The 10,516-nt window shown below is 60.5% G+C and overlaps 1 protein-coding gene across 1 annotated transcript; it reads left to right on the forward strand.

Annotated features, from left to right (window-relative positions):
- The first annotated feature begins 13 nt into the window (after positions 1–13).
- On the forward strand, positions 14–10,046 carry GATD3 (glutamine amidotransferase class 1 domain containing 3). The gene is made up of 7 exons (XM_081027405.1): positions 14–290; positions 376–428; positions 1,696–1,809; positions 3,070–3,189; positions 6,047–6,139; positions 8,522–8,678; positions 9,378–10,046. Exons 1-7 carry the CDS (start codon positions 132–134, stop codon positions 9,504–9,506), a joined length of 825 nt encoding a protein of 274 aa, XP_080883531.1. The 5' UTR covers positions 14–131; the 3' UTR covers positions 9,507–10,046.
- The last annotated feature ends 470 nt before the right edge of the window (positions 10,047–10,516 follow it).

Below are 10,516 nucleotides of genomic sequence, written 5' to 3' on the forward strand. Positions count from 1 at the left end.
AGGCGCCGCCCCGCCCACCGGCGCTAGCGGGAGTGGGGCGGGAACGGGGTGACTGCGCAGGCGCGAGCGGCTGCGTGCGCGCGAGGCTCTTCCGCCGTGTGACCCTCCGACCCTGCTGTCCCGGCGCGGCCATGGCAGCTGTCAGGGCCCTGGTGGCGCCCCGGCTGGCGGCGGCCTCCACGTTCGCGCCGCTCCCCGGCCTGCGGCCGCTCCTGCCCCACAAACCAGCGCCCTCCCCGCGCGCGGCCCTCCACGGCTCCGCGCCGCGCCCGGGGGCCAGGGTCGCGCTGGTGAGTGCACGGCCGCGGGGCTGTGGGGGCCCCGGAGCCGGGACACCCACCGGGTGGCCCTCCGTGACCCGCGTTCCTCCCGCAGGTGCTGTCCGGGTGCGGGGTCTACGACGGGACGGAGCTCCACGAGGCCTCCGCGTAAGCGCCTCGGCCGGGCGCCCGGGGACGGGGAGGTTTGCGCGGGGACCGCGGGCTGCGAGGCGCAGGGCGGCGCGGCCCGCGGGAAGCACGCCCGTGACGTGCACGGAGGCACGCGGCCCCGCGGGGGCTGTCCCCGCGGTACGCGCTGGGGCCCCTTCGGGTGTTTTGGACACCCACGTGCTACAAACATTGGGACCTGCCGCGTGGCTTTGGAAACCGTTTCTTTCCTCCCGCTACGTCCGCGCCGCGCGGGTTTCCGTCCAAGAAGAGCCTTTGGCCTGTCCGCTCTTGCTGAGTAGTTCCCGTTTTGTGTGTTTTATTTAAAAAGTTTCAGGACCGGTAGGGGCTGTGAAGCTCAGAGTGAGCGCAGGGGAGACTCGGGGGCGGTCGGGGACGCCCCCCGCCCCCAGCTCCTGGCCGCCGGGCACACGCGCGAGCCTGAGGCTGGTGGCCGGGCGTGGCCGCGAGCCCCTTGTCCAGGAGTGGCCCGCGGCGCTGGTGTTGGCGCTGGTGAAGGCTTAACTTGGCAGTGTGCAGAGCTGGGGGGTGGCAGGGGCCAGGAGGGTTCCCTCGTGGGAGTGGGGGACCAGAGCGGAGCAGGGAGTAGCTGGGAGGAGGTGGGAACCTGCCCGCACAGGTGGACAGCTCCTGGGGGGGCCCTGGGAGGTTGAGGAGCAGAGCCCCAGTGGGTGCCAGGGTGGTCCCAGCCCTGCCAGGTTACATATCTCGGGCCTCCAGCTCTGAAACGGGGACAGTGACAGCACCGCGTCTGGGTCGGGCTGGTGGGTTACCGCGTTCCTGGCACACACTAGCCGTCAGGGAGACCTGAATGCCTCTGTGTTTCCTACCCCCATGACAGCAGAGTGCGGTAAACCAGGGCTTGAACTTACTGTCAGGACCCAAAGCCCCCCACAAGCCCTTGAGCCCCACATCAGTTGGCCTGTGGGAGGGAGACACCCCGAAGCAGCCTGGGAACCCACATCCAGGCTGTGACACCAGCTGGTCACCCTGTTCCCTGTGCCTGGTTTGTAAAGGGACCTTGGGGACTAGCTGGTCTCTTGGGGCTAGTTCAGTGACAGTGAATTGCAGTTGTGGGCATTTGGGTCTGCAGCAAGCCAAGCATAAATTTTTGCAAAGCAAGTGGGATATTAACATATAGAATTCACACCTGGCATTCCGCTGAAGTCTTGTTTTTAAAAATGCGTTAAAAGGTGAAGCTGGGTTGGGCGTGTCTCAAAGCCTGGCCTGATTTCCTCCTGTGCAGGGCGCTGGTGCACCTGAGCCGTGGCGGCGCTGAGGTCCAGATTTTCGCTCCTGACGTCCCTCAGATGCATGTGATTGACCACAGCAAGGGGCAGCCTTCTGAGAGGGAAAGCAGGTGTGTGTTTGTGGCCGTGAACGGGCGGGTGCAGCTCCCTGAGAACCTGCGAGCAGACTTGTTTCAGCTTAGGCGAGTCGGTTGACATGCACGTCCATCTCCAGGCGCTGCCCCGACACCGGCCTGCACAACTGAGCCTCCCCTGCCATCTGTCACCCGTGCAAAGGAATCCCTGCTGAGTGAGCTCCATGCCTCCACTGTGACTGACGCTGTGCGCCTCACATAGGCTGCCCCCTCATTCACCTGTCTGCACCCCACACATCTTTGAGTAGCTCCCGGAGGCCTTTGTGTTGCTGAGGCCGCGTGTGCTCTGAGACCCGCATCCCCCTTCTGTCATGTCTCCTTCTTGTCCAGCCCCTGGAGGCTATGGTTCCCAGACAGTGCCAGGTGGGCAAGGGGCAGAAACCACAGGGCTGGGGGTCCCAGTCAGGACCCCGTGGTCTCTTTTTCTGCCTGGGACCCTGGCTGAGGGTGTCAGAAGCTCCTGCTGTGCAAATGCTGGGGTGCCCCACGCACCCGCACAGCAGCTTCCTGACTGTCCCACCTCTGCCTGCCGTCCAGTTGGTCCCCGCATGAATGCGGTGTGGGGACAGAGTCCCAGAGAGCAGTTTCCATGCTCTCGGCCTCACGTGGAAAGGTGCTGGCTCAGGTAGTAGATGGTCATCAGCTGTGGCTAATTGACCCTCAGCTGTAACCAGTGAGCCATTGGCCTCTGATAGAACTGCTGTGGCTGTGTTGGTTGTGTAGTCAGTCGGTTGGCAGGGGTCAGTTGGCAGGCAGAGAAGTGGACAGCAGGTTGCAGGTCGTGTGGATTCAGCCTCCAGTGAGACTATGGTGGTATGACTCCCTTATCTACGGCTCCGTGGGTGTTCCTTTTTGGCCTAGCCACATCCTGCGTTCTTATGTGGGGAGCAGGACCAGAGAGAGACCCCGCAGGCCGCCTCGCATGGCAAATAGCGCAGCGAGCAGCGTCTCCCACATGACAGCAATCTGCTTCAGGCACTTGGGGTTTCTGTCTTCCTCGTGGCCCCAGCTGATGTGGGAGGCTCCAGATGACTTGGCGTGGGTTGTCAAGTGCCCATGTAAAGGGTTCCAAGCGTAGACGTAGGCGCCTGTAGCTTTGTTGCCTTTCCTAGGTGTCGACCTGAAATTCACGTGTGAGCACGCCCACCGGCCCGGCTTCCTGTCGTGGGACCTCCATCCGCCTGTTCTCCCACCTGCACACTGAACCTCTCGATGGTCTCTCTGTGCTCTTTCCAGGAATGTTCTGACGGAGTCAGCAAGGATTGCCCGCGGCAAGATCACTGACCTGGCCCAGCTCAGCGCTGCCAACCACGACGCCGCCATCTTCCCTGGGGGCTTTGGAGCAGCCAAAAACCTGTGCGTATTTGAACTCGGAGCCTTGCGCTTTTCCCCTGGAGTGGTAGATGGGGACCAAGTAGTGACATGGGCCACTGCTGGGGTCTTGGGGTCCAAACGATTCACATAATGCTGTGACAGGGAACCTTAGTAGGATGGGGCTTTTCTCGCATTTTAGCAACATGTGGGTTTTCCTCTCCTCCTTTCTAAGCCCTCCTGACACCTGGCCGCTGTCCCAGGTGTGGGTCCCTCAACCTGACCACAGTGTGCTGGGTCTCGTTACATCACAACCGTGTCCATGTAGGTGTTCCTACAGGCCATGCAGCATGGAAAATTGCTTTTCCGGTCACCTCTCCTGACTGGAGGAAGGAACCCTTCCTTGCTTTGCCCTTTGGGTTGTTGCCATAGCAACTGGATGGGAGCCCGGAGGCCATCACTGTGCTGTACTTTGGGTTTCATGCCTCTCTCTCTGTCACTCCTGTCTCTTCTTCCTATGCATTTCATGGAAACTCTCTGTGCCGGCCTCACTGTCCCAACAGGTCTCTCCATGGTGGGCACAGGGCTGCAGCAGTGATAGGTGGCCACACAGCTGTCACAGCTGCAGAAGCACGTGGTGTAGGGCACATGACAACTATACGGGTTTTGATGGAAACAAACAGGTCGGCCAATCAGCCCCTTGTCACAGATAAGAATGTTCCTCTGTCCCAGGCTCAGGCCTCTCTGGTGACAAAATCCTGGCTATGACCGCAGGCAGCCAGCCCTAAGCTTGCCTTCCTGCTGCTTGGGCCATCCTGGGGGCACTGTAGCCTCCGTGCTCCCCACCCCAGCTGAGGCCCCGCTCTGGGCTACGCTCCAGCTCAGGAATCTGCTTCCTCATGTTGTTCCTCACGGCTTTGTCCCCTTCGCGCTCAGGCCAGGCGGGTGTGGCTCTCCCCCAACCCCGCACCCGTGGTGCTGTTCACACCTGATGCTATTCACACCTTTCGCACGTGTCCAGTACCCACCTCATCCTAGACACTCCCTGTGCTCTGCGACTTCTCCAAGCCCTGTCGAGACTGCCCACTGCCGCTTCATGGTCTTCTCCCTTCTGTACCCCCTTCCGTACTCCCCAGGAGTTTCATCTGCAAACCTCCCCCTTCTGACCGAGTTCCCAGCTGCCTGCCTGAGAGTCATGTGGGAACGTTGTGTGATTTAGAGCCGAGCCACTTGACCTGCGCTCACTGGCCGTGAGAAGCCCCAAGTATTCAAGGGGGTGGGGTTGGTGGGCCTCCAGCCTCAGCCAGGGTCCCTGTACCCACCGTCCCCCCTCACCCTGTGGGGTCAGCTGACCGCTTGGTTGTTTTCATTCCCCCTGCAGTGGCACAGTGACCCCCTGGTTGGCTCTGCCTGTCCAGGTACCCTGTACCCAGAGGTGAGGGTCAGCGGCTAGCAGGCTCCCTAAAGTCTGAGTGCTCACGGCCCCTCCGTATCCTGACGCCTCTGGGAGCCCTGCTCCCACCTGACATCCACTGCCTGTCCTGAAAACCAGCCTTTCAAATGACTTCCCCATTGCCACCTTCACAAGCCTCCTGGCAGGAGATGGCAGAGAACGGTCCGTGTCAACTGGGCTTTCATTTCCGGCACGACCACAGTTTCTTTCCTGGAAGGATGAGCCAGATTCACAGACCTGACCGTCAGCAGCTCCCCTGGGGTGAGGGCGTTTGAGGATTTGTTGGGCTGTGTCCCCGTTAGGGGCTCAGACAGGAGGGGCACCAGTTGTTGGTGCGTCCGCGTCAGCTCTGGAGGACGCAGGGTGCCCTGGGCCACCACGCACGTCTGGGGGAAGCTGCAGCTCCTGGTCATAGCCCATCCCTCACAACTTTTCCAGAAGAAAGGCCGGCTCCCATGTCAGTGGTCTCTGGTGGTTGCTGGGGTCGTTAGGGTGCAGTGCATGCACGTGCCGGTGATGGAAGTCGCCCAGTTCCTCCTACTTGGGACCCCTGCTCCCTCTCTGGCACTGTTACCAGCTTTTGTGTGAGATTCATATATTTGGTGTTTTATAAATTAAACCAGACGGTAGCCTTTTAAGCTCCCTGATCTGCATGTTGTCCTTTTGTACTTTACACTTACCAGTGTGGCTTGTTAGCCCATTAATTGTCTAACAGCTGCTCACGGTCCCACTGGGTGGACGACCCAGCTCTGAAGGACACGTGATTGCCAGTCCTCTCCTTTGTCTCAGTAGCTTTCGGAGGTATAGTTGGCGAACACGTGTTGAAAGTGGAAAGTCATCCATTTTGATGTGTGAACACAGCCCGAGAAAGCATCACGGCAGGATAGTGAACACCCATCACCGCCAGACGCACCGTGCAAGGGCCCAGGGTGGAGGAGTGGGACCCACGACGGGCGGCGGGGGGAGCCCTCAGCACGGCTCCTGGCAGAGAGGGTGGGCCTTGAGATTTGGTGGGTCTCACCTAGCTGCCTTCCAGAGGGTGGGGAGACCATTCCGGACTCCTCAGCCGCTCTTGTTCTGCTGGAAAAGATGGTGTCTTGTTTGCATTTCTTTCCCTTGTTTGTGTAGCGCAGCGTCTGTCACGGGTCTTAGGCCAATTGTATGTCCTATTCCCTGGTGTCCGAGCATACCTCTGGGAGCACGTGGGTGTGGCTCGCGGCCTGAGCCTGGGGCCTTGGTTTGCGCCGGGGTCTCCTTTATGTGCTTGTTTCTCTTTCAAAGAAACAGAGAAACATAATTCTATGAGAACCCATGTACACGTACGTGAACACACACGTGCCAATGACAGCAGGTGCTGGGCAGCTGATGGGACCACCCATAAGGTCCCTGGCGGGGGGTGGGGGGAGCTGCCCATCGACTGGGATGTCAGGAAGCCTCTTCTCGCTGTAGGAGCACGTTTGCTGTGGACGGGAAAGACTGCAAAGTCAACAAAGACGTGGAGCGTGTCCTGAAGGAGTTCCACAAGGCGGGGAAGCCCATCGGGTAAGTGAGACCGTGGCCCTCGCTTGGGGCCAGACCGGCCCTGGGGACGAGGTGTGAGGCTGCAGTCCGTGGCCGGTGGCTTGTGGCTCCAAGCCGGGAGCTGCCGCTCTGCGCTGTTTTGTCTTGAAAATTCTCGGCCCCTTTCTTCGTTTTAACTGAGGGGGTTTCACACAATTTCATAGGTGCCTTCCAGCTCAAACTTCTGTGGTCATGTGGTTATGGTAATTTTTCGTGATGACTTAACAGGAAGGAGAGGGGATTGTCAGCTTCTAGAAGGTTCCCCAGTCAGTCCTTCCTGGACCCCCAGCCTTTACCAGCACCCCTCGCCCTGCCTCCACTTTACCTTGCTCACTCAGCAGCCCCGTAGCTAGTTGCCCACGTTGTCCACTCCCACTGCTGCTGCGACTACCACCCCTGCTGTGTGTCGCTTCCTCATGGAGTTGCACATGGGTCGCATGTTACGGCCCAAGGTCTGGACCCTGAGGCCAGCCGTACGCTAGGGTCCCTTCACTTCTCTGTACCCTGAAGCTTGTTGGCATAGCCATTGCTCATGTCACAGCCCATGGTCCTTGGTCCTGGCAGATGGGCGAGGCTGGCCACACCTGCAACCAGGAGAGGGCCTCCGAGACCTGCGATGGGGACCCCGTGGTCAGACCTGATCTCATCAGGCGTCCGAGCCCTCGAGCCTTGAGGCTCCTTCCTGGGAACTGCATGCTGCCATGTTAGCAGCAAACACCCTCCGTCCAGGCAGGAGGCAGGCTGCAGGGCATACTCCCCCGACGGGCAGCGTCTCAGACCCGTCGTCACTCACCTGCGGCCTAGGTCCTGGGAGCGGTCTCCCGCTGGGTCCTTCTGGCCGGGGGCCTGTGTGGAGGGCAGTGGCTGTGTTGCATGTCCCTCCTGGGCCACTGTCCCTGGAGCAGCCACAGTTACGTGGCAAGTGTCCTGGAGGCAGTGGCCCGTTTCTTGTGACTGGTCCAGAAGGACAACAGACAGGACGAAAGCTGAGCAGGTCGACCCCCTGGCTGGGACACCTGCTGTTGCTTACACAGGCCTCTCAGCTGAGTTGGGGTCCACAGAACTGAGGCGGTGTTGCCCCTGGTGGCCAGGGTGGGCGGGGACGGTGACATCCAAAGCTCCCTCGTCCCTCCTGCCGCCTCCCTTGGCTTCCTCTTCCCAAAAGCGAGGCAGTGTCCTGGTCGGGCCAGTCATCCTTTCCGGCCGGCTAGCACCTCAGAGGAGAATTTCCTTCCTGAGATTCCAGCTCCTCCCCCAGTCACCTCTGCCTGCCTGTGGGAAGTGTAAAGGGGAGTGCCCCCCACCCTCAGGGCAGGGGCTTCTGTGTGGGGCACAGACCCAGGCAGGTGGCTGCGCAAACAACCAACGAGGTCCTCCCTCCCGCCGGGCTTCTGGGCGCCTTTGAACCCCCACAGTGCCACTGCCACTTCCTGCTTGTTTGGCGGCTGAGGAAACGTTGCTCTCAGGTTTCTAAACACAAGTTGTGTAGTTGTTGTGACACTGAGAGAGTATGTGGACACTGATGGCAGCATTTCCTCCTGACTTATTGCAGCCGTGTCAGCCCAGGGCCTTCAGGGGCAGCAGTAGACGCAGACACGAGAGAAGGGGGGGTGGACCCCCGGCGGGGACGGCAGGCCCTGACAGCCGCGCGGTGGGCTGGCCGGCCGGAGCTCCTGTGCCGACATCCCCTGTGCTCTCGGGGCCGAGCAGCTGGGCTCAGGCGCTGCTGTCGAGAGCCGCTGAGGAAGAGCAGAGCCTGGCACGGCCCCCCTGGGAACGGCCTACCTGTGGGGGTTGCGGGTCTTGGTGCTCTGCTCAGAGAGGGCCCTTGGCTCCCCTGGTGCAGGGCAGGGCTGCCGGGCATCCACTCGCCACAGGCCACACGAGGCTGCTGGTGGAACTGCATCCCGGGCTTCTGCCTGCCCCTCCAGAGGAGAGATCTGGTCACAGCCCGTCAGCACGCCGTGCTGACCTGCTGCTGTGTGACAAACCACCTCAAATCTCGGGCCTGAGACAGCCGCCGTCATCTGTTGCCTTCTCTGGGAGTGGCCTCTGTGCCCCTGGACAGCAGGTTGGGAGGCCTGGCTCATATCGGGCAGCCGAGACTCAGCTGTCATCCAAGTGGCCACCTCTCCACCAGCTGCCTTGCCCCGGCCCCTGGGTGCCCAGAGACGCCAGCACATGGGGAGCGATCTGAGAGTCAGGTCACACGTGGCTTTCCCAGGCGTCGTGGGTCACATCTCCGTGCGTGGCCCAGGTTCAGGGGACAGGCTCCCCTCAGGGCCGGTGGAAGCTGCCCCGCTGTGCCCCTGGCCTGGTGTCCACCCTCGCGGTCCTGAGCTGACCGTGTGCTTCCCCTTTCAGCTTGTGCTGCATTGCCCCCGTCCTCGCGGCCAAAGTGCTCCGTGGCGTGGAGGTCACCGTGGGCCATGAGCAGGAGGAAGGTGGCAAGTGGCCGTACGCTGGGACCGCAGAGGCCATCAAAGCGCTGGGCGCCAAGCACTGTGTGAAGGGTGTGACAATATCCTTTCTTTCCGGGCAGCTGGGCTGGCGTGGGGTGGGGGCGCCCTGGCCTTTGGGGCGCCTCAGGCAGACAGCACCGTTAACTAGAACTGCACTGTGGGGCTCTGGGGGTATCCACTGACACGTGTGATGGGCGCAGTGCCTGAAGCCTGGAGGGTCCCCACGTCAGTGGAACGGCACAGCACGATGTCCTAGAGATGACCACGTCACCCTTTGGGCGTCCATCTGCTGGAGGTGGCTCTGTCGTCAGTCTCAGGTGTATGTGTTCCCTATGGAGAACAGGTGGAGGTGAGGCCAGTTCTGTCACCTCCCAGGGTCTGTGTAACCCAGGGCAGGAACTCAGGCTGCGTTGAGGTGCGTCCCAGCTGGACCACTTGGACGAGCTCTCTTAGTGTCAGTTTCTTGATCTGGATGAAAAAGAGGAGCTGCTTCTGCCTTCAGGGTCGTCACGGGGTCCCATGTGGCGCGCTGCTGGACAGCGTGTCATGAAGCCAGCCCTGTTGGCAGAGATGGTGAGTGGCTGCTTCCTCTTGAGCACGTGCCAACCACGGTCTCAGCTGGTTCTGTAGCGCAGATGGTGCAGAAAGGGGGGCTGAGATCCACCGGGAAGAACGTCCCCAGTCACACGGGCCAGCGCGTGCTTTGTGCCTAAGCCCCCTCATCCTTGCTGGCTGATGTGTTCCCTAACTTGTGTCACGAAGCGCATGTGGACCAGAAGAACAAGGTGGTCACCACCCCGGCCTTCATGTGCGAGACCGAGCTGCACCACATCCACGATGGGATCGGGGCCATGGTGGCCAAGGTGCTGGAGCTCGCCCGGAAGTGACGCCGCCTGGCCGTGTGCTCCGTCTCGTCCCCAGGCGAGCTGGTGGCCTGTTGGCCTGTCCACCCTGAACATGGCAGGAGTTTATTTTTCTGCTTTAGTCTGTGGGTGTTTCCTATCTGAGAGCTTGTGGCGTGCTTAGGGTTGGGCAGGCAGGTGTGAGAGTGTCGCCCTCCACTGAGCTCCCCTTCCTTCCTCATGGGCTGAGCGGCGGCTGGCACTTCCTCTGAGCCTTTGGGATGTACAAGCGACTTGATCCCAGTGTAGCCTGAAAATTAAGATCAGGGTTCAGCTTCCTCAGGAAAAGTATCAGGTAGAGATGTAATTCTGTAATCTTAGAATACTTGCTTCAGAATCTTAGTGTTTGGAAGGGAAAAGGTAATTTGAAGTGTGTAAATGTAGTCATCAGAAACCAGGAACATGCTCATTCACAGGGAAAGGTCCTCTAATCTGGAGTAAATACATACTAATTAAAACATCGTGGGGATTGCGGTATCAAGCAGGCCCTTTGGCTACCAACAATAAACTCCTTTTGAAAATGGACACTGACAGCTGCTTTTCTGGTCTGACCCTGGCAGATGAGGAATGTAAATGAGGTTTCTGAAATTAATCTTAGTTCTCTAACTACCAGGAAGAAAGGGAAGTCGCAGACGCTCGGCCTGCGTGGTTGACCGGCCGGGTGGTGACTGTCGGGTTGGTCCCAGGCCATGAATGGCGGCTCACACGGGACACACAGCAGAAGCAGTAAATTCTGCCATGTTCACCTCTGTGTGTCGTTTCTGTTCCTGAGGCTTTCGGGGCGACCCCTGCGTGTGAGCAGGCCTCACGCCCTGGAACACATCTCCCTCCCAGTCTGTCTGGACGCCGCGGAGTCTGTGCTTCACTGGGGGGATGCAGCTGGGCTGCCTAGTTTGATCCTGCTCATGCTGCAGTGTCGGTGCTGGCCGGGGCACGGGGGATGGCGACGGGTGCCCCCACTCCACCCCTTGCAGACCCCACGCGATGGGCGTGCT

Source organism: Rhinolophus hipposideros, assembly GCF_964194185.1.
Source record: "Rhinolophus hipposideros genome assembly, chromosome: 2".
NCBI classification, from domain to species: domain Eukaryota; kingdom Metazoa; phylum Chordata; class Mammalia; order Chiroptera; family Rhinolophidae; genus Rhinolophus; species Rhinolophus hipposideros.

Bases quoted from the DNA above. Each gene is read 5' to 3' on its own strand.
- GATD3 (XM_081027405.1), top strand. From the start codon at position 132: ATGGCAGCTGTCAGGGCCCTGGTGGCGCCCCGGCTGGCGGCGGCCTCC. The intron at 291-375 runs GTGAGTGCACGG...TTCCTCCCGCAG, and splicing joins CGGGGGCCAGGGTCGCGCTG to GTGCTGTCCGGGTGCGGGGT. The intron at 1,810-3,069 runs GTGTGTGTTTGT...TGCTCTTTCCAG, and splicing joins CCTTCTGAGAGGGAAAGCAG to GAATGTTCTGACGGAGTCAG.